This window comes from Pezoporus flaviventris, unplaced genomic scaffold (assembly GCF_033815535.1).
Source record: "Pezoporus flaviventris isolate CSIRO_AGI_PZ_B2104156 unplaced genomic scaffold, CSIRO_AGI_Pfla_v1 ptg000002l, whole genome shotgun sequence".
NCBI lineage: Eukaryota > Metazoa > Chordata > Aves > Psittaciformes > Psittacidae > Pezoporus > Pezoporus flaviventris.
Genome location: NW_026892550.1, coordinates 21259412 through 21283622, shown reverse-complemented (window position 1 = coordinate 21283622; position 24211 = coordinate 21259412). Strand labels below are relative to the sequence as shown.

Genomic DNA, 24211 nt, shown 5'->3' with positions numbered 1-24211 from the left:
TGCAGGCGTGATGCTATAGCCAGTTTCTGGTCTGACCTTGGGCAGTACCAACAGCGATGAAAGTCTGACTGTACCAGAAAGGGATAGATACACATACTGCTTGACAAAGTCCTCCAGTTATTTTCCAGTATTTTCTCCATTCCCAAAGGGCAGAAAGGATGGGTGAGCACCATTTAACCTTGAAAACAGAAAAATACAAAGAAATGATACAGCAGATACTTAAGGGGCAATAGTCTCTCACAAAGAAGAGCTAATTTGCTAACATGACAAATATAAATTGCTAACATGACAAATATAAGTTGTTCAGTATTTTACTTTTAAAATTCATACTTGTGATTATTTTGTACCCTATTACTGCTGCTGTACCATACTGTCAAAAAGAAAAATCAGTTCTTTTTGCTTTGGGTTCATTGCTTTCACTGCATAAACCTGCTACATTTAAAACATCATATTAACAATTTTACATCCACTACAGCTCCATAAAGAGTCTTTCTACAGAATGAATGCTGTATTTGCTTCCACCTGGCTTAGTGATCTTCTCAGATAACTAGGTGACAAGAAGGACATTTCAGGTTTATAGGACATTTCTTCTTTTACTTCAACAGCATTGCTTCATTTTGATACTACTTAATATTTAATGCATTTGTGAAAAATACTGCATCAGAAGAGACCTTTCTGAATTAATCAGATCTTTCATACTGCATATACTCTATATATGTGTCAAATGATTTGTTTTTACATATGCATTAATCAGAGTACTTTTATTTGGAACAGTTCAGAAATGTTCTTTGCAATCTTATCAGTAAGAAAATTCATGTAATACAGTGGTTGACAGAAGGAAAGACTTCACTCCGTTAACTAGGAAGTTTAGCTGAATAATTGGACTACAATGTATAGAAATAGCAGTGTCTCTGTGCAGTCTTGTTGTGGTGAAAGGATAGTAATACACAAACTGAAGACACTCTACAGATTGACAAAACATCTGTTGTCTTTTAAGAATACAGCAGCAATGATAGTACGAACATCTCATTGTACTTAGTACCTCACTTATTTGCCAGATCAGAAACTTTAGGTCATAATGAACAAATTCATAGTCTATTGAAGTCTTGAAGATTCTGTATTAGATAAAATTATCTTTCTCCTAGCCCCAAGGCATATGTATATAAATAAACCAATCAAGTCTCCATATCTGACTCATGTGGTTCTGACTCATCTTTATAATGAGGGTCTGAATAATTTTTTTAAAACCTGCTTAGCCAAATGAGTACAAAATTCCTTCGCAGAGATGATTCATTTACTGTTTAGAAGGTATATGAAAGTAGCCATTAGGGGGTGATGTTCCTGAAACAAAACTATCCCAAATGAATAAAATAGTTCCTATGTTTGTTTTTTCTTCTATTTTCATCCTGGTACATGAGTTTTATCTTCAGTGTAGTCATTTGAGTCATCCTCATCTATGTCACTGTAAGAACAAAACTTGGCCTTCTACAACTTAATGTCACCAGAAGTAAAAAGAAAGCTCATATTGGGAAAAGGAAATGAATAGACGCTATTTTGCATAAAGTGTGCACTAAGTTAAAAGCTAAACCAGGAAGGAAGTTACCACCACTATGCTAGATGGGAGTGCTTCAGTGACATGTGCTTGCTTTTGGGAAAATCAGAACTCTTCAGATTAGTCCTGGGAATAATTACCATGTTCATTTTATGTTTACCTGAATTTTTCAAAATCCATGAAGGTGAGTGAGCAGCTTCTAAAATAGCCTTTTCTTTATTTGAAACTCTGATTGCAATTGAAAATTTGGTAGATGCTTTCCTAAAAGCTACCGTCAGAATGCTGTGCTCATATGCAAAGCATATAGATTGTTTTTTGTTAGATTTTTAACCAAGAGTGTTAATTATTTGTGGCAATTTGAATGGAGTTTGTAATTCATTTATCTACACTGCAAAATTCTTGGTAACTTGTTCCACACAACTGTGCTTTTACTATCTTCCTCATGAAGAGAGTAGTTTAAGCGTGTATGTTCTTTTATAGCAGGCACTCATGTCTTAAAAAAGAACTGTTTTTTAAGTTCCTACACTTAAATGCCTATAATACATTGTACAATTTCTGTCTGGTATGAGATGCTGTCTGTGAAAGAAGCATGCAGTGCTGACCTGACAAAAAGTAGAGTGGCATAAATGTAGCTGAGTGAAGCAAATCATGTAACATAAATGCCAGTTACATCTTGGTGATCCTAAAGATCAACCCTGGATTTAGGATGAATGTGAAATACATGTGTATAAGTTTTACATTCAGTGCTTTCTTAAAAATCCATAAATAAATTAACATTAAAATAGTTCTGTCACACCTATTCTCAATTAAGTTTTTGAATACATAAATGTTATAATAAAAAGCATCCCTTTGCCAAATGGCATGTGTTCCCAGGCATCATGCAATTAATTATTTATGAAGCATAATTTTCTGGAAAAAAAAAAGTCCAGATTGGGTTATTTATATTTATATCTCTATTAACCACAAAGGATAAACATGACAGTAACTAGAATATTTTAATAGATTTTTATAGTTTATAAATGAACAAACTTGGTATGCTATCAGAAGTTTCAAATATAAAATTGATGAGTCAGTTTCAGATATTGAAATAATTAATGTTCTATCACCACGCAGAAGTAATCAAAAGTATTTGCTAACACAGACCATGCAATTAAACAATGACATGATTATTACCAGAAGAAAATATTGACCCTACTGTCAAACACCAAAGAATTATTTCAATTTTCCATGATTGCTTTCCTAGATTGCTCTTATTGGAGATGCGTTATGCTGCAATAGCATGATCACTGCAATTATGATATCTGCCTATGATCTTAATCACAGAGTGTCTAAATTAAGATTGTGAAGTACATGAGCAGAATACAGCACAGAATTACGTCTGGAAAATTAGAATCATTGTCATATTTTGAATGTTCTAAAAGCTATATGAGTATATAGCAGATGGTATAACAACGTCTGAATTACGTGAGAAGGTAAATATATTGAACTATTCATTTTGAAAATTCCAAGGAACTTGGGTCTCTGGTTCATTGAAAACCTTCTGTTGGAAACTGGTTTTATGGCAGATTTTGTGGCAAAAAAATACGTACAGAAGTTGCTGTAGGTGTTTCAAATTGCTGTTTACCCCATGAGGCTTCACCACACAGAGCTGTTGCTGGACATCTTTGAGGTGTGAAACATAGTCACTGTATCTTCCTCTGTGAAGGGCTCCTAAATGAGTTTCAAAGACCTCCTAATTCTACAGGCTTTTACAGGATCGCGTGCGTACTATGTGCGTACTTCAGGTTTTTAATATAACCTGTGAAATTGCAGGCAAGTAAAGTATACAGATAGAAGTGAAACTTGGAGGTTTTATCCCAGGGGATGCTCCAGCATTTATTTTCATTCTGCAGAGGGAATACGAATGTGACTCTCTCATTAAAAAGAAATGTAGGGAGAAATCAATTTACAAAAATGCTAAACCTTTGAAATTTATCAAAAGAATACAGTTCAGCATTGCCAAAAGTGAAATGTTTCCTTTATGTTTGTAAAGCAACCCACTTGTTTGAACACAAGGTATTGAACCTTTAAACTAGATTGCTTTAGAGCAGGAGGTTGTAGTTTTGGATTGTGGTGCTCTCAATTCCAGTCCTGTCCTCTGTGTCCAGCTACTTGATGGAGTGTATCTCTTTAAATCTATCAGTTGTGTGTTCCCCAACTTGTACTGTAGGCCTTATATCTCTACAATATTATGTGATGACAATAATTTCCATAAAGAGGTGACAAAAATTACAATTTCATATACTGCTGAATTGACTCAAAATGGAATATCATAGATCAAATGGAGTCGAGTCAATCCAAAATGAAATGTTTATGATTTTCATTTTAATGGGAAGAAAGTTTTTACAAGTTCGTATCTTCCCTGTGAATAATTTCTTTTCAATGGAATTGGATTTTTTTGTGGAAGAACACCCTGTAAAATGAGGCTTACTAAAAGAATTTCATAATCACAGAACTTCTTAATATTAGGCATGTGGGTTACAGATCTTTGAATACAAAGCTGTTTCCTAGAGATACTTTGCATGGTTTCATCTCACTGATCCTCTTAACTCTTCTGTCTGTCTGCATTCAGATTTCACAAGACCCCTTCCATTTTTCTAGTGATGTTTACTTTTGTGAGGGTGCTCTCCAGTCCTGAAGTAAGGTGGAAGCCTCTCGTGGGTACAGCAATCTCTCTGCCATGTGATCCACTGGGCAAGTCTAGTCTTTCAGCCCACGTTACAGTCTTTATCAATAATATATATCACTTCTTAGGAAGTCCATAATCTTGTGAGTTGGAAGAACATAAATGCTGATGCTGGGTTGCAATTTGGTTGGATTTCTCATTAGAGATCTTTCAAGAGGATCAGGAGGTAAGCACCCTCCCTAACAGGACAGCAATCAAACTTATAATATGCATTTACCTATCTATAACACAGCTCACAGGCAGTTCTGGAGCCTGATTAGTTGTGATGTGAAGCCCAAAATGGACTTCATAGTGCTGAAGATAGACTGCTGTCACAGCACAGCGTGTGGATTCCCAAGTCAGCTTACAAATTCCTTGATGAAGGGATATGATAGTGAGTTACCATTAGCTGACCTTGAAAGCTGCAGCAGTACCTTTAAAATGATGCACACACGCCTTGCTGTGAGAGCAGAGTAACCATTCAGTTCCTGCTCCTGAGTCATCTCCAGAGAGAAGCTCTACACAAAATGCCTTCTTCAGCTGGAAGAATTTGACCTCAGGAGTCTGCTCCACTTCAGGCTGCATTGGTCAGAGCATAAGCGTTTAGAGAAAATGTTGTGTCTTGCCTCAGGGAAAGATCAAGATTTTGTCTGACGGTTTTCCTTTTTGTATTAAAATGAATTCTCTCTCTTTTTTTTTTTTTTTTTTTTTTTTGCCTGCATAGGATGTGCATTTTGTAGTTCTATTTATCATGTTTTATATGGAGTTTATGACTCTCTAATGTAGTGTTAGTGAAGATAATTGATTTTGCATTGGATTTTGGATTTCATTTCTGTATCCTGTCTGAAATCCTTCACTGAATGGTTTCTGAGGTCAGCCTGCTGCTATGTGAGTACAGGTGGTCTGTTGAAGCTGTTAGATTGCAGCTCAGCACTGCAGCGAATAAAGGCTGTGTTTTTCTCTATATACATAAGGATTTAGGAACATACTCATCCAATTACTCATAATGGGAGTTAGATGGAAAATTTTCTCTTCATAGAGATGCAAGCATACTACTAGAAGTGGAAGCTCAACTACAAAACTGTAGGTTAGTGCTGCACCAACTCCAGGATGTGGTTATTTCTGTTCATAAACACGTCATCCATGTTGGGGTCCCAGAAGTTTTTGTTCTTAGAGTGTTTTTCATACTGAAAAAAACAGTTGAACATTAACTCAAGTAAAAATGCAAGACTTGTACAATAAGCCCTCCTTTAATGTGGAAGAGAGCTAAAATAACACTCATTAATAATTAATTCTATGTGGGTTTTTTGCTACTTACCAAAACTGCATTAATGTACTCTTAGCTACCGTAATTTGATACTGAAATTTGACTATGACTACAAAACCAATGGTCCTTATTAAGATTTGTGTTTGTTGATTGAATATAAGAGAACGTGAAGGATGTGGTTGGAGGATTCAGAAGATTTCTGTGTATTTTCACTGTGTGTTTTCAATATCACTGGAAAAAAAGTTTTTGTTCTGATAGCTATTTTACAACATAATCACACTGGTGCCATGCAGCTGCACAGTTCCAGGGCTAAGACCCCCTCCAAACATGAGTGCTTTCATCTTCTTTTCAAGTACAATCAAAGTGGGGCAGCTTTGAAACAAGAATGCAACCACCAATTCAAGTTAGTATTACAAGAGATTTTATACAATTCAGCAATAAAATCCAGTATCTAGGTTTTGGAACACTGTGCTTGCTTTCTTTCACTTGATGCTTTCAACATGCTGCCATTGCCCTCAAAACAGAAAGCTCATTACATCATAAAATGGTTAAAAGTTCTGTTACATGATGCTACGTATTTGTTCATGTGTCCTATATGACTGTCTTTCTAATACAGTGCACTTTTTTTTTCACAGTTAACACTGTAATTGTGTCATGCATAGACACCTGCTCATCAAATAACACCACTTTTCCACTTTGCACATTTAACAATTCTTGCAAAGCATCAATGCAACAAAGAAGAGAAAACAAGACTATTTTACTGAAGGCCATTGTAAATCATTCAAATTTCCAAAACATTCCATGTATTTGCCAGTCTTCCAGGATGGAACAGTCCCATACTAAACACAGAGAGTGTGAATCCAAGGGAGACGTGAATGTTGATCATCAAGGATCAGGGTTAGGAGCTGAAAAAAGTAAGTAAGGGAAGAGAAATACTTAATTTTGCAGTAGCTAATTACAACATAAAAGATATGGTTTTATTTGGTAGTTAAAAAAAAAATTAATATGCTCCTGGTTCTTTATGGTCTTTGCACATCAATGAACAATGGAGGTTTTTAGCTTGACTTTTCATGGCTAGAAGATGCATGTTTTATGTCAAATTCTCAGTGGCATTCTTTCCTTGCTGTCAGTGAAACATGCCAATAGCAAAACGCTGCTTTATTTTCTTGGAGGATCTTGTATAAAATCACAGCCACCTGGAATATTTCTGTTGTAAATTTGACCTCTGCCATCTGGCTTTTATGAATGCTCCGATAGTCCCATCTTTATTCTCTTGAACTTGCTAAATTTTCTAAAATGTTTAATTTCTTTTTAAGGAATTGTAGTTTCTGATCAGTTTTCACACTGAATTTGATTTTAAATGTCACTGTGGAACTCTACATGTAGATTTTATTATACATGCTGATATTATAACAGAATCATAAAATCATAGAATGGTTTGGGTTGGAAGGGACCTTAGAGATCATTTAGTTCCAACCCCCTGCCATGGGCAGGGACACCTCACACTAGACCTTATAAGAAGATAGGTTGTTAGCAAGTATCTGAAGAACTAATTCAAAGATAGTAACCATTCTTATGGCAGCTATACAAGAAATAACCATTTTTGTGCTTGCCGTTTACAATAGGCCACAACTGTGTAGTATCAGAAACGGCCTTGCATGTTTCAAAGAAGGCAGCACTGAATAAGGGCCGGCACAGCAATATAGGGAAGAGTTCAGCAGCAACCACATTCTTTTCAGTAGCAGCATATTCCTTCTGTGCTGTATGCAGATACTTGCAAAGTATCTGGAAACTTTTGGGGAAGAGAATGCCTCTGAATTTTGCTTTCCTAACATTGTTGGCCACAGGCCAAGTCCTGAATATAAGAAATGCAGTTCATTTTCTTATTACAAAATAGCTGTCTTAGCAAGTATGGAAAATTACAAGACAAAATGTGTGGACAAACTGTTCTCAGTCATACCTACACAACTTTACGACTCCTGACAATGTCTCACCTGCCTATGCTTCTTGTTAACATTCTGCAAGACTCACAGCTTGTGTGAAATAAAACAAGAACCTTCTGCAACTGGTAGCAGATAGACTAGATGTACACTTCAAATATCTATCATCATATGGCTTTTATTTGGTTGGGTTTTTTTTTCATAGCCTGAGTTTTGTCTGTTACCTGTGACAACCACACAAAAATGAAAAGCTCAGAAGCTGATAGTAAAGCAAAAAAGGGGCTATAATTTGTAAGGGAAACATACTTTGTATAGCTAATCAATACTTTTCAGATCTGTTCAGAATAACTTTACATGGTATTCTTTTTCCTATTTTATCAAAGTCAGTAATGTAAAAGCCTACTCTATGTTTTGCAGATGAGATGGAAAACTCAGTTTATTGTTCTTTCTGAGAGTTGTCTCTTTGTCTACCACATGCTGCATAACAGTTTCAATTTTTATTTCCAAAAGCAAAAGGCTCGCTTGAAGTGAAATCAGAAGATGTTATTTATTTGTATAAATATTTTAATTTCACTATGGTTTCTGAGAAAGAAGTAGAGCATAATAGTTACTACCTGCTGGAAATCCACATTAACAATTCTACAGTCGGAGGAGGAAATGCAGCCGAAGAATACCTAAATCATTCCTGTCTGGTGGCAATGATGGAAGACCAAAATGACTGTATAAATATTTCAATGCAACTGAAGACTTATGTGGAATGTAAGTTACAAAGGAGAGTCACAATAGAAATCAAACCAGAAACAATACCACTCTTGAAAAAAATCAGTAAGTTCTCTGGTTTCAGCAACTGTTTGAAAGTATTTAGGTATCTCACAAGAAGATAATACAATTTTGATCATCCCCTAGTAAAAGATCATCTTTCATAGCTAACTGAAGGTTTCCATAGTGATTTAAAGAAGGTTTAGCTGTGGTTTTTTGTTGTGGTATTTTTTTTTCCCCCTAGAAGCAGCGCAAAGGAAGTGTCTGTACAGTTTTTTGCTTAGCAGTGACAGAGTCACAAATTGCATGTATCACAAAACCTGGAATTACATTTTTTCCTCACCTCTCCCTGATAGAGTCACAAATTGCATGTATCACAAAACCTGGAATTACATTTTTTCCTCACCTCTCCCTGATAATGGCATAACCCTGTTGTCCTGGAGGTAAATGGAAAAATTCCTGTTAACTTGCATGGCAGAAGAACCAGGAGATGGTTTTAACTTTTCTTACCGTTGTCCTCCCATAGTATACTTTATAAGGCCTTACTACAGCACACTTAAAAGAGAAACCTTCAGCTGAACTAGACTTAGTTTTCCCAGAGGACAGCCTGTCAGGTTTTTTAATTTGTCTTTGTGCTGCAGGAGTTTTTTGGCAGATTCCCTGACTGTGGCTTCCAGCCTGTCTATATGCAACACTTGCCACCTGGGAATTGATGAATTACTACATTCATTTTGGTTTGTATGGCAAATGCATTTTATAATGTACTTTTGCTGCAAAAAAAAAACAACTTGTTTTGGAGTTGACTAAACCTGTGTTAAATAAAACCAGGTAAGATCTTAGAAAAGTGAGGGCAGCTTAGTTGCTTTTTAAAAAGAAATATAGGTGTAGCTAGGAGAGGAGTATAGTTTGTACCTTGCCCGCCTAACTTGTGTTAAAACTGTAAGCTAACCACCCTTTGCTAATGGTGTTTTTCTGGGAAGTGGTTATCTCAAATTAACAATAAAAATTAACAACACATCTCTTTTCTATTTACTTTAAAACAAAGCTAAAGAGGTGCTCATGGCTTTTGCTAAGCAAGGCTGATGTTCAAGTCATTACAAGTCACTGCAAGACAGGGTAGAGTACTCTGTTTGAAAGGAGCCTGGAGGACAATATAAAAGATATTTTTAGTTCTGAATTAGGAGGGATGAGCTTTGTTTGCCTCCAAGTGCCATGGGGTTATTGGCAGTTACCTCATGACTTCTCAGTGGAGAAGATGCACAGGGGAAGTTGATGTAGGTCTAATTATGCTAATCTAAGGCAAGGAAAGGAAAACAGTGGTTTGGCTATGGTCTGTAATTTGATTGTATATGAGTCATAGCAATATAGTTGGTTTTTTTCTAATAGTTATCTGACAGTGCAAAGGTATGCATTAACAAGCAGCTGCTGAAGAAGTTTGAAAGGCCTTTTGAATCACCAGGGAGGAAAATTCCCCACATCCTTTCTCTGTGGTATATAGTCCTGGTTTGCACTAGTTACTGAGCTAATTACCCATGGAATGTGTGTGCATTCTGCAGCAGCTGTTGTCCAAAAGAGCAGCCTACCTCCTACATCCAGTCCCATGCTGATTTTCCCTTAAGGCAGACTTAGTTAAAAAACTTCCCAGAGGGGTCCTGTTAGTGGCATTTCCTCACTTCCCGATGAGAAAATTTCTATATGGAAAATCTTACCTTCTCTCATATATGAAGAGGGACAAGGAGGTTGCAAATGCCAGTGAAGGCCAGTGTTGGACAGTGGACCAGTTCCTTCTTTGCTCCATCCAAACAAAAAGGGGATATGTATTACCCTTGATCTACCTTAAGTATAAATGTTGATCTTTGAAGCATTGTTTTTTCCTGGCTGAGTTACATATAGTAGTTTATACAAATAGGAAAGGTTTTCATTCAGTTAGTTACCTATAATTAGTTTAGACATGGGGAGATAGATAGATGTGAAAATTAAGCTAAATTCCAGATGGGAAACTTGGTGTCAAACAACAAAGAAGGCATTAAAAAAAAAAAAAAAAGAAAAAGAAAAGCATAATTTTATCTTTTTAAAGCTGTATTTGTGGGGATAAGCATGATCCAAAAATCTAGCAAGGGTGAATGTTCTGCTTTTTTTGCCTGTGATTTACTGCTTCATTTTGTCTCTTTTACATTTTATGGACAGATCCAGTGTGTATGACGAAGATCATTTGGCTCACCATGATTGTAGTAGTTCTTGTGTTTACTGTTTTAATTGTCATCTACAAAATAGTCCAAGAAAATGAACAAAATTGTAAGTAACAAAAAGTTAATCTGCATGAATTTAAATTTCTATGCAATGAAAATGTGTTAATTTACAATAACAAAAGTGTTGATTACTAATGAGCCTCAGACACCAATATTTGTATTGCAATACAGTAAAAGTTTCTTATAGGGGGACTGAAATACTCTGATGATTGATACTATCACCTCTCATGTCTGAACTGTGGATGCAAGCTCAAGCTTATTGATGGTTAATAAAATATAGGGGTTTTGACAGACTCTTGGTGGCCTCTGATCCTTAGCGAGATGAACTGGTTTCAGCCTGATTACAGTAGGTAAAACAATTACAGTTGAACCTTGTTGAAGGTCTTAAGCAGAAATGCCAATGGCAAATATAAGCAGATGGAAATACCCTTTCCTTCCTGAAGATGATTCATCTAGGTCACGGCCAAGAAAAATTGGGTATGAGGTGATATGCACTCAATTGTCTGTCCTAAAAACTGGTTGTCTGAATGCAGCAGTGATGTAATCCCATGCAAGTGAACCAAACTGTGCTGCCTTCTCCCCAGAGCTGAATTAAGCCCAGATACCATTTCTTATTGTTGCTGTTATTTCAGTGAAGAAGTTATTGTGCTGCGATTTCTGAATCAGCAGTATTGACTATTCCAAGTGACTAAAACTTTCCTACAAAAGAACTTGTTGCTAGTTCAGAGTCTGAAGCAAGTGTTTCATTCTGCAATGTTTTCAACAGCCATGACAGGCTCTTCCTATGCAATTCAGTTTGGTTACAGGCTGAAACCAGATTTACAGTATTTCTGCTAGCAATATACGTTGAAGAAAGCAAGAATAAAAGTGTTGCAGTACTCTGAACATGAGACTTCAGAGCAATCCAAGGAAAAGTCTTCTGCACAAAGCACAGAAAATGGAAGGCTTGTGAGCTGCTGATCTTTGGTTTTCATCCCAAGTCAGATAGGTGACACAGGGAGCACACTTCCTTTCATCAGTGTGAAAAGAGTGTTACTTAACCTGGTACCTGAGATAACAGCTCCTTGATGCTCTTCATAGCACTTTCCTGAGACTTTCTGGGCTCTGTCAGCCCTGAGTGCACAGAATGCCTCTAGGCAATCAGCATTTAGTTGCTATTACCAGGCAGATGTCCATTCCCCTTGTAGTCCAGAGCTGCTGAATGGAGACCTTGGTTGCAGTGGTAATAACAAAATGATAAGCCATATCCAGTACCCTGATCATCTTCCTTGTAATGACAGGCAGTTTTGTAATGAAAGAGCAATAGGAGCCTAGATTTAATCATAACAGAAGGAAGAAGGGTGCCCCCCCACAAAATGTTTCTATGATTATTTTAGCATAATGTAAATATTTCATGCATATATTTTAAAGGAATAAACAAAGCAAAACTATTGCTTAAAATGGCAGATCTGTGAGCCTTCCTCCTGCTCACCCCCCCAAATTGCTAAAGAAATGCCTTATCAGACTATCTTGGTTAAAATACATCATCTTTTACTTATTGCTAGAACCAAATTCTGAGACCTCTTTTATATACGTAAATTCCCATAGAGCATACATTCGGTCTCTATAAGTAGGCTATTATATGCTCCAATTTAAAGAACTTTTATTTGTAATTTGAAAGCTACCTATAAATGTAATGAATATGATTTTCTGTTCTTTGAGTCATAACATCCTATTTTAAATGCAGAGCTATTAGTAGTGATGATTAATGATTTACTGCCTTTATTCTTAAACATCAGTTTTCTATTAAATGCACATTTTTCAGAATCGTCATGGACACAAGCAGGGAGGAAAGATGCCCTTTTGAGGCTTCTAATCACTGACTTGCTTCTAGAATACATTTTCTGCTGATAGAAGAATAGTGTGGTTTTATTGGTTAAATTTATCATATATAACATTATAAACAACGTCACATTGTTATCGATAAAAAACCAAGCAGATTTAAGGGTTGTATTCCTTTTACGTATATGTTTTGATGTCACATTTAATTGCAAGGCTACACACTGCTTTTTCCAGTGGTGTCCAAAGAACACAGCAGAATATTACTATGTGACTAAAACAGCTGCTAAGATTTTTTCCAGTTGTAATATGATTGGTATTTTTCCTCTTTTCCAAGCACCACTGAAAGCTGTTCAGAAATATGCAAGGTCTTGAGACCTTGCAAGACATTCTGTGAGGCAGGCTCTGAGACCCTCTGAAACATTGTTTCCATGAGGGGATAAAATAAAATATCCAAATAAACTTGTTGGAGGTTACAACTAATCCATGACAAAAGAGCTAAATTAGAAGCAGGTTTTTTGCTTTTTCTCTTCCACTTGTCTTACAACCATTCCCAGAGCTTCCTTGGACATTAATTGTTACAGCGCATGCTTTGGGCTTCAGTGCTTTAGATCTCCAGTGGCTATTCACAAAAAAATCATGACCTAAATAATGTTAATTTAATGAATTTCTTAAAGCTGAAGTGTTCCAGTGCTCCCAAAAGAAAAAGATAAACATCAGTTCTGTAGAATTGGAGTGAGCATGTCATCAGAAGCCTGCTGAGCCCTGAACTGCTGCCACGGTAGAACAGGATTAGCCATAACTTGGTGCTGAGGAGCAATCAGAGCTGCTCAGCTCAGCTCTATCTCTCTGAGTGCTATAGAGCTTGCTCTCAAACCATGCTTCCTAAGATAAACACCCTACACTTAAAAGGAATCAGTCAGCTTCCTAGGATGCCAGTGCCCTCCATCCTTGCTATTCCACTATCAACAGTGTGAGTTTGAACCTGTGCCGGAACATGTACATTTTTATAAATCTCCAAAATTTATCCAAGGTGCACAGTACAATTTGAGAGAGAATAATTTGAAAGGGGCAAACCTGAATGGAATTTCCAGAAAATTTCATTCACAATAATATAAACCATCTGGCCCTTGCTTTTCCTCATCACCTTATTTCAAAACCTTCCTGCTTCTTCATGGAAGGTGTCCAGCTGTTTAAGAATAAGGGCTTTACCAGCTTTCCTTCCAATCAGAGCTGAATGTAATTCTATAGCTAACACATTTTGTTTAAAACAGATTGTAAACACAGAGTAACAGCATCAGTTTCTACTATTCTAAGAAGAAATGGTTCCAGACATGCAAGAAGAACCATATCTGCTACTAGAATTCATCCTTTTCCTGGTAAGTGATATAAAAGTTAAATAAAACCCTAACAAATCTTGAGGCATAAGAAGGTCAAGAAAGACCTTTTAAGTCTTTCCTGCAAAGGAATGCTTCAGGTTTGTTTCAGAGTAACCTTGTTCCTACACAAAAGATAAAGAAAAAAATTCCAACAATAAAACTGTAAGAAGACTTACGTATATCACCTGGGAATGCTTCTCCCAGTCTCGAATGTGTTGCATTAATGACTTTTGGGGTTTTACTGCCTTTTAATTTTAGGTCCTGTTGTGTGCCAAATTTGAAGTTTGGCAGCTGAGTGCTTTGTGTTTGTATGAAAAATATAGCCACATACATGTATGTGTGTGCTGTGGATTTATGACTTGATAAAATATGCTAACCGAAGGATGGAATGGATGGCTGTGGGAGGACTCAGGGAATGGCTCTGCTGGCACTATGTAGCCTATTTCTAGGTAAAAAGTCCCCCAAACTACAATTTTCTAGTTTCAGATAGGAATTAAAATATGGTCTTCTAAGAGTGTAGTATGTTTAGCCCAGGTAAATTAAATGGCATGGCTAAACTCCAAGTTTTGGTTCCAGAAATTATGATTTGGTGGCAAACCTCTTTGTGAGAGGAAATTAACAGCTGTAGCTCTGAGTGTTACTGATATTGCTCAGAGAGTCATATGCTTTAATAAACTCCATGGATTTGGGTTTCATAAAGACAGCTCTATCTTTAAAAAGATTAACATGAACCTATAGAATTATAGCTTTGAATAGCAAACCAACCCTGCTTCAAACAAAAACAAACACAAAGCCAGCAAATGAAAACATGTTTTGAATTTGGTTAGGCTTGGGTACTTTGCTGTTTGTCTTGTTAGTTCTTGAGGAGAAAGAAGAGACTCAGTAATTTCTCTCTACAACTCAGTAACTTGTGGCGTTTCAATTTCACCTAGAAAAGAGTGAATAGCTCTTTGTCTGTATGAATTCTCTTGTGAGTACAGTTTATGCCTCTCACTCTTACAGCATTGGCTACCTCTAAGATATATTTATGAGGTCATTATTTTTATCCTGCAGGAAAAGAATTCTCTTTCTGACATCTTTTGTTTTAGGTAGCTTCACTGGTACCATATCTGTTTTATCAGCATGTTCACGATGGCATTTTTAATGTTGTATATCCAAAGGCATTTTTCATTATGAAGTTTTATGAAAATTCAAATCCAGTTTTACTAGATCTTACTGAAAAGAATATGAATCCCTTACTAGTCTGTCATTCTTACTTCTATGTGCCTCTCACTTAAATTTATCCACTTAACCCAGATAGATGCTTAGTTGTATGAACTGCTATAATGGGGTTTATTTTAGTATTAAATTACTTGATTTCACACACCTTAATTCCAGTCAATCCAGTCAATTTCCCAGGTTATACCAGTAGAATTTAAAGTGGAATCAAGACCATATGAAAGAGTTTATTCTGTTCACAGTTGCTAAATTCAAGATTTACTATTGTTATAATGGATTATAAATAGTCATAGATGACTTCTTTGACAGCCCTTGATAATATTTTCACTATGACTATTGCATAGCTTGGAATCTTGAAATAAAACATTGATACCCACTGAAGACAGTACTGTGGAAACACCATGATGAGACTAAATAACTATGTGTCTGAGAGGATGTGACAATGTATCATATAGAGGAAAAGATGTATAGATACTACTAAAAGGTTATTCAAAGTTCAAGATGGCTAAGGGAAATAAAAGAAGGAAGCCTATACTTTGAGAATGAGAATGATTTCCTAGGTAGGCTCAGGAAATTAATGTCTTAAAATCACTGTGGTCCTACAAAAAGGTAATTTACAGTATAGATGCAAGTATTGTGAAACTGTTAGTGGCTCTGTGGCCATGAATCATAACCATTAAGCCTGATGGCCAGTGGAAGGAGGAAAACTATAGTATATTCTCTAAGGTAGGATTAAAGTTTCAGCCTTCTGAATTCATGGTACTACAAAAGATTATGCACATATAGTGAGGATAGGTGTCATGGTTTAAACCCAGGACGTTATGCTGAACCCAGGACACTATGGGAGCTTTGAAGCATTGTGGTCATGAATTTGACTAAACATTGTCTGTGCTGTTAAGCCAAAAAAGTATGCACTGCAATGTGGGCTGTACAGAGCATCTTCTCTAGACTTCGGATCTGGTTCTGTCATTGCATTTGTGTAAATCAGTCTCTTGAATGGTATGAACTGACAAAACACAGTTTCTCTTAAATGCAGCCGCAAGAGAAAGGAAAGAGTAGAGGGTGCTTTTTCTTCAGCTCAAGAAGTAAGTATTCTTTAAGTGACTGATCTGTATTTCCAAACACAGAGCATTTTCATACCTAATAGAAATTGACAGTAGTAGCACATGGAAAATAATCCATGAAGAAAAGTCAATTTTTTTTCTTCGTGTTCATGACACAGACTCTTAGAGAGATTCCCACACAGGATACTTTTCTGGCAAGAACTTCTTTGAGGAGTTTTCTAAAATTGAAGAGGCAGTAGAAGAGGTTTTGGAACAACTTAATTAATTAATATTTGCAATTACAAGGACTAGATAGTATTCCCCACAATGTTTTTAAAAAACTCAGAAGCTGCTAAACTGTCATGCACAGCTTACTGCTTAAATCAGCCTCAGTTCCAGAGAAAGGGAAGGCAGCTATACTTACCCTATTGTTATATGTTTTCCTTAGCCCACTTTTCTTGAACCACTGTAGTACCTTTTCCACTACTAGCAAGTGATAATAGCTATTCTCTTATAGCTGTAACCTGAAAAAATGGCGCAGAATCACTTATTGGCAGCAGGCCAGTGTGTATGAACTGTGAAAAAATACCCAAGAGAATTTGCACAAGAAACATTGCATAAATCAGGGTGTTTTAATACCTAGACTGAATCTGCCTAGCAGGACCTTTTCATACTGGAAGTTTCATTCATATAATTCTATGGGTTATACGTAAGTGTGAATTTATATTACTAGAAGTCTGTCACTATAAAGTCCCATTTAGACCTTCTCTTTCTAGCATAAGAATGACATTCCTTGCTTATGTTTATCCTATTTTGAAAGCAGCATAAGGTATATTAGAAAAAAGGCCTGTTCCCATTCCTATGTTAGAATGGGACTGTGCAGACAGGAAATCATACTGTTATTTATTTATTCATACTGTTATTTACAGTCTGTGTGGGCAATCTTATTTCAAACACAATGCCTTATTCTATGTTGCTCAAATGGAAAAATATTCTCATTTTTAGACTTAAGGACTCACAGTTTGGTTCATTACATTTTAGGGTACAAATACAGGATTCCTTGAATCATTTAGCTGGCTCACAGTAATGCAAAGTTAATTCTGATGGATGGTAATTTTATAACTTATCCTGAAAGAAGGACATTGCAGGATCATGGTGACAACCAGGACTCAGAGAATAAAACCTCAGGGATTCTGGCCTGTGATTGTTTTCTGGACTGTTCAGAATTTGTGACATTCATAGAATTTGATATAAGTGGGCTTGATAGCTGTAATTTGCGCATAAGAAATAATAAGACAAATTTCCTCCCAGTCATTTGAATTCCTGTACTGTTTTCTGTGCTATCCTATTAAAGAAATAGGCAAAATTCTGCCAGCTCTCAGATGTGTTTCTACAGCTTCAGGTTAGTCGACAACTTAAAAACAGAAGCAAACACTGGCTCAGTAGTGGCATCACTGGCTCAGGGCTGGCATCCCAGTGAGTTCAGATTCACTGCTCCTTGCTTTTACAGCAGCAAATAGATGCAAAGCCAGGAAAGGAGAAATTTGTTTAATCTTGGCCAAGTGAAGCATCACATGCTTGATTTTGATCCTTCTCAGTTCCTGACATAGATGAGTAATTGTCTCTTCCTCTGCAACTTCTATGAATAATGCTGGGAAAAACAAAGCTTGTCATAATATTCAGTATTTAACACAGATTTATGTGTTTCTGAGATGCAATATTTCCAGAGAAAAATGTGAAGCTAATAAGGCTTTGGGGCTTTTTTTATTTTTCAGATGGGAGCATAAAATCTATAGGATGCAGGTAATTTTAGGGAGCTTTTTATAGTCCCTGCAAGCTTTCCATAGAGCACTGACGCACAAGGGGCCTTTTCTCTGCTCAGTTTGCATGAATGCAGAACAGTGCTACACACAGGCTCTGAAGGGACTACATTTCCATTCTCTCCAGGTTCATCCTGAGGGTAAAACAAGACCCACTGCTATTTTTAAAACTACCCCAGTTTTATTTTAACTTCGTTTTTCATATTCTGTTGGTTTAATTACCAAGATCCAAACTCTACTTTTTAATTGCATTTATAAAGGGAGAAGCCCAAATGATAAAGTCAATGGAGAAGGGAGGTAGCTAAATCTAAGTGGCACAGATCCTCCTCTTGTTATAAACTCAGTAGAAACCCATTTGTAGGTTTATAGAAGTTATGGATGGTCAGGGACAGGATGGACAGGGTGGAGTTAAAGTATTATTTGTGTTCTGCAGTAGTTCTTTGAAAAATGCATTGGATCAACAGCTCTGAGTTCATTTGCCCAACAATGCTATTATTTCTTCCTCTCTATATCTGCATCCCAGTAAGTTATCATTTCAGGATCTGTGTTGCCAGCATGCTAAAGGCATCACTCCCTGCTTCTAAGATGCATGCTGTCATCTTTGTTAGCAACTGGATGACACCCAGTAGCTCTCCCTGCGTGTATGACAAGTTAGGGTTAGTGTCGCAAAGTTAAATCGTGTTTCTGAGCAGCAATCTGTGCTGCCTTTATGTGAAAATGTATCTGAAAGTTCACACTCTAGATTCTAGTTGTTTCTGCTTAACTGGCCACCTGTAGGGTTTTGTATTTTGGGATATTCTTATATAACCTCAAATTTGCATGCTTTTGTATTTTCACTAGCAGTAAAATTTCCAAGAGCAAATTACTTCAAGCTGCTTCCCAGGGAGACTTAGGATCAGCATGGTATAGTCCCACCATAAATACAAAACATGGTTAGAGCTTTTGGGAGTTCCCAAAAGTCATGTATCTGCATCTCTAGGCACTGAAATCCCTCTGAAAACCTGGCTCTGCCTCTTGTGCAGACAGGTCTCAGTTATTTTCAGACTTGTAGATTCAGTGTTTAACACTCTGCAGATGTATTTGCTGTTTAATAATATATCTAATAATTATTTCAACTTTCAATAGTGAAACCCAGCAAACAGCAAATTCCACTGACTGCACAGACCACAAAGATACTGCCCATAATTCCTGAAAGAGAGCACTGTCATGTGGCTGCGACTGTAGAAGGTGAGTAAATACCTTACAACTCCAATTACTCTGTTTTTCCTTGTATTTTTAGAATTAGTATTATGCAATATCTGCTTGTAATAACTTACTACTTCTTCTAGCCAAGTATGCTAGATGACAAACTGGAAAATGTGTTTTGTGAGAGCTAGGAGGCAGGGAAACAAAATCAATTTTCTTTCTGGTACCAAGAGTCATCGATAATCTAATGTGTCAGCCTTTTAAACCTGCGTCCCTGAAGGCCCCAGTGCAAACTCTGACATTATTTTCCTGGTTTAGAATATTATTTCCTGGACTTCAGCATTATGTTGACATTTGTTTCCGACAAGTGCAGAGGAAAGAAGCAATTTGCAAATGATCTCTGAAGGAAAACATGTTTTAAGTGAATAGTTTGCTAATCAAATTCCCCAGACAAAAGACATCTATCACTCTGTTGGTTTTATACCAGTCAGAAGGATTGACAAGAAGTTGGTTTCAGGTTGGAACTAAAACTAGTTTCCCAGCTCTAAGTTTCTCCAGCCCTTTTACTCCAGTAATTGTTTCAGGAAGTCCAGATGTAATGAAACAAATCTGAAAAGTAATGTGCAGTAAGTGATAGCGCTTCCTGGCAATGTTTGTAATGCCTAGAAACAAACAGATGCTACTTGAATAAATACTAGAGACTAATATATCAGTTGCATAGACAAGCTTAGGACTCTTTGCACAGACTGTATTACTGTTAATGGGGAATTTTTAGGTTAAAAGCTTAAGAAGCTCCTTCTTTATATCTGTTTAAATCAGATGGAGTTTTATTGGAAATTCAATATCAAACTCAGTGTCCACTGTCTCTCAGGCAAACCTTTATCTTCCCACATCCCTGTCTGCCATGTATCTGCCCACCACCTTCATTGTTTCCTTTGAGAACATTTACCCAGGAGTGAAAACCCAGATATTTCTAAGGTTGTAGTGGGATGTGTTGCTAAGGGGGTTCTCATTAGTATCCACTGCTTTCATTTATACACTGTTATGGCTGATCACTAGCATGCTTTGTTCTTCCTGGATGCTGGATTCACCAAAAGTGATCTTTTAGAAGGAGGAAAAAAAAGTCATGGCCCATTCCCATGAAAATTTGACTTTTGGGTTCCTAGAGGTGGGACTATCCATTGGAATCAACCTGTCAGCACTCCTGTTGGTTTCGTTATCTTTGTATTAAAGGGTAGAAAGAAAAGATGGAACAGCTTTGCTGATTCTTTAGTTGCTCTGTGAGACAAAACATGAGATCCAGCACACTTTGGGCTGGCATTATCCATTTCCTTAATCTCTGGGTCAGTGACTGAAAGAAGATTAGGTATCTTGAGAACTCCCAAACACTTTGTTCCAGTGATGAGCTGTATAGAAGCAGGCTTGCTTTCCAGGTCATAAGAGTCTTCCTGCCAGAACAACTGCCAGCAATGAGGTGAAAACTGGATGTAATACATGGGATTAATGCCAAATACCTGAAATTGTACTATTATGTGACATTGTGAAAGATTGTCAAAAGATGTGGCTGGAGAGGCAGGAACTTAGATCTAGATCCTGCTTTTCACCATGTTAGATCTTGAATAACCTTTCTCAAAGGAATAATGCCTCAAAGCTACTGTGTGAAAATAATAAAAGCACTTTCTGCTTTATTTTTGCTTCATTTCCTGCAAACAAACACTTCCCCCTCCATCTGCTAAGGTTGGATTCAACTCATTACTACGGGTGTTCGTGGGTGGCTCTGTGGCTAACACTGTAACTGACACTGCAGTTACAAGAAAACTTGCTAACTACAAGTCCTTTTGGTTACTAAGGCTGTGTGAGGAGATTGTAGTCTACTTTTCTCACAAATGCGAAGGTTGTCTCTATGAAATCTCTAGAGTGCTACTAAGGACTAGCTTGCTCAGCGGGGAGGAGCTGGCTGTGTGAGAAGTGTCACACATGGACATCTTAGCGCTGAGACTGAAAAACACTAAGATGATTAAATTCCCAGAACTGACAATGACAGTTACAAACTACATCAACTTGATAAAACCTGGTTTTTTTTTTACCCAAGAAGGAGGTGGGATGTAGATAAGAAGTGTGTATCAGGAGCTTCTTGATCAAAAAGCAACATGCTTGTGTCATACTACCAGTTGCTCCCCTGAAGCACAAGCCTTTCAGACCGCAGAGACAAAAGCTTCGAACAAGGAAGGGTTGGAGACAAGAGTTATAAACCTGGGAGAGCTCCACTGCAGATAGCGCTAATATCTGCCCGTCTCTGCTGCAAATCTGGCTTCAGACTCATTGATAAGAGTTAGGTCAGTGCCTACCCTGCATCAAACAGGCAAGACAGGGACAGGCAAGCCACTTCTGAGTTACGCTTTTCTCATTTCCAGCTAGCTGAAGCTGCACTCGGAGAAAGCATTAACCAAAGCACAGAGTGTTTATTTGACTTCTGTGTGAGGAGGCTCACTACGCAGTAGGTGTGGCACGTCTAACAGCAGCTGTAGAGAGGAAGAAATGGAAAAGCAAGGTTCATTCCTGCCACCATTATTGTTGCTACTGAGCTGGATGGCGAAATTGGTGATGGCCTCAGAAAAGGCCCTTAACCCAACACATTGACAGGTGAAAGGTTTGACAATGTTGGTTTCAGCCACAGGAATTTCGTAAGTTCAAAATCCAGATCAGGCAGGACAGCAAAGTATAAGGCATATTATTTGCTTATTGCTTCAGACTGCAATAAGGAAATATTTGTTTTGCTAATAGATGGAGAGAGATCAATAACCTACCACAGATTGCTACTTTCTGCCGAATGGTTCTCTTTATGTCAGAAAAAGACACGTTTCTTTCTGAAAATATCTTGTTAATGTCTTTATATTGAAGACAATACTGTTGATTATAGAGTGTAAGTATATTAATATACATGCAGCCACACATGTGGCCATGTTCCTCTGTGTGTAATGTTATAGCGCACATGTGTGTGTATCTGTACATCTGTCTGTATGTATTTGTGTTTGTGGTCACAGAGGTGCATGCATGTGATCTGTTACTTCCTCTTCATTGGTTACTATTACAGTGACAGTTAATTCAGCTAGTAAAAAATTTACCAACTTCTGGACTTGTACCTTTGACAAAGAGCAAATATTAGCAACTGTCCTGGAAAAAAGGAATGAGCCAAGTCTCTCAAGAGCTTTAAGACAGTCCTCTCTTTACATATTACAGCTGTAGATGTATTTCTTTAGTGCTGTCAAAAGGTGACATTAACTACCATAAGGCTGATGTTAGGAAGACAGGGAGCACAAACATTTTATTCAGGGCAAATACTCGCATTCGGAGGCAATGCTGTTTGGGGACAGCCTGCTAGAATCAGACTTTTCTGCCTCTGCCAATGACACATCGTTACGTATTTGCCCCATGGTAAGAACTGTTTCTCCTCAGCTAAACCAGAGGTTGTGTAGTGCTCATTACTCACTACTTGCATCAACTGGTATTTACAACTTTCTGAGCACTACTTGCATTAACTATTATTTTTAGCATCTTTAAAACGCTACGGGAGGTATATCTGGGTCTGGTGTGCCAGCAGTGAACACCGTCTTCTGTGACAGACGAAAAGACAGAAAAAAGAAGTGGGACTGATAGTAAGAAATCTGGGAGAGCAGATCAGAAGGATAAATACTGAATTTGTCTATTGAAGTGAGGCTACTAGCTCTCTTTACTTCAAAAAATGTAGCATGAGAAACTGCAAGAGGACTGGCATTTCTGAACACATTTCAATGTCTGTTCCCTAAAACAGTGAGGACAAAGAATAAGTGGGGAGTAAGAAATAAAAGTGGACAAGTAAGACTCATATCACCATGCCCATTAAAACACTCCTGCATATGACGAACAGCCTATCTGAAGGTGTTGGAGCATTCAGTGAGATGATTTTGCTGATGGTTAGCCCTGAAATCATTGTTATGTTGAAAAGGTTTTGGCTAAACTTGCCCTTGGAGGCTTAAGAAAGCCTGTCCTAAGGAGTAACTTACCTCCATGACTGTGACCTGCCTTTGTGGCACTCCATCTTCCCCAGTGGTGTGGCCAAGTGGAGTCTGGGCAGGCTGGCTGGGCAGGTCTTGGGGCTTCTAACACACCAGAGGTGCACTTCCTCTTAAAGTGCTCAGGGCAGAATGAACATCATGTGTGTGCATGCAGAGTGACTGTGAGCCCTCTCCTGCAGTACTTCTGTGCTTTGCCCATGTGGGGAGGAGCACATTGTATTCTCTGAATCAAAAGGAGTGTTAATAGATTTCATGAATGACTGGGGACAGAGCAGTATTCTCTTATTTGTGGGAATTAGAGACAGATACAGACCTGACAGTCTCTGCATGAAGTGCTGCCATTTTATGAGGAAAGAAAGAAGGAAAACTCAGTGTCTTAAAGCCAACTGTTGTGGACTTCTTTTGTTGTTGTAAAAAGCTTCCAGTATCCTGCTCTGAGCTGCTGCTGAATCAAATTCACACCAACTTCTCTCTGTTAGCCTGAACCCTTCATTTACTGCATCAGTCTCTTTGACAGTGAATGCCCCAAGGACAAGATGACAAAATCTTAGTGTTCTACCTCCCATTAATTCTCTTAATAAAATTGGTGGATGTGTCAAAGGCTGCATAAAAGCTAATGAAAGTTCCACATCAGCAACTGACAACGATTTTTAGCACACTGCCTTTCGCCATCAGCACTTCCTTCTCTGTGACAAGCTTTGAAATCCTTGAACATGTAAGGTGCTTCACATCTCTCTGTTTCTTCCTGAATGACAATGTAGTGGCATAGTTAGATAAGTCAAGTTAATCTCCCACTGAATACAGAATTTAAGGCACAATCTTATCTTTAGGTGAAATGGATCACAAAATTGGAACATAAGGTATATGACAGGTAACTGACAGGGATGGCGCACAGGGGAAACATGTGTATGGTTAAAAAGGTGAAAACCTCTTTCACAGAAATTGTCAAATAAAAGAAGTTGATGGGTCCCTTTCCTCTCCTACAACCTAAAAGCCCATGGACACAAAATGTCCCATGTGGGACAGTTGACACAAGACATCAATAAGTGTATGAGGGGCTGATTCATATTCAGCTACATTCACAGAGGGACATCACTGCTGTCATTTTCTGAGGATACCCTCCCCTAGAATTTAGAAATTTAATTGTGCAGATGCCAGTGTAATACCAGGAAAATTGATGATCAGAGGTCTGCAGCACCTCTCCTATGAAGACAGGCTGAGA

The 24211-nt window shown here is 37.6% G+C and overlaps 1 protein-coding gene across 1 annotated transcript; it reads left to right on the top strand.

Moving 5' to 3' along the window:
* The first annotated feature begins 1587 nt into the window (after nucleotides 1-1587).
* TMEM156 (transmembrane protein 156) lies at nucleotides 1588-21866 on the top strand. The gene is made up of 6 exons (XM_061471016.1): nucleotides 1588-1736; nucleotides 6159-6437; nucleotides 7974-8222; nucleotides 10410-10517; nucleotides 13564-13668; nucleotides 18875-21866. Exons 1-6 carry the CDS (start codon nucleotides 1637-1639, stop codon nucleotides 18982-18984), a joined length of 951 nt encoding a protein of 316 aa, XP_061327000.1. The 5' UTR covers nucleotides 1588-1636; the 3' UTR covers nucleotides 18985-21866.
* Nucleotides 21867-24211: the final 2345 nt, after the last annotated feature.

Bases quoted from the DNA above. Each gene is read 5' to 3' on its own strand.
- TMEM156 (XM_061471016.1), top strand. From the start codon at position 1,637: ATGTGCTTGCTTTTGGGAAAATCAGAACTCTTCAGATTAGTCCTGGGA. The intron at 8,223-10,409 runs GTAAGTTACAAA...TTTTATGGACAG, and splicing joins ACTGAAGACTTATGTGGAAT to ATCCAGTGTGTATGACGAAG. The intron at 13,669-18,874 runs GTAAGTGATATA...AACTTTCAATAG, and splicing joins TAGAATTCATCCTTTTCCTG to TGAAACCCAGCAAACAGCAA.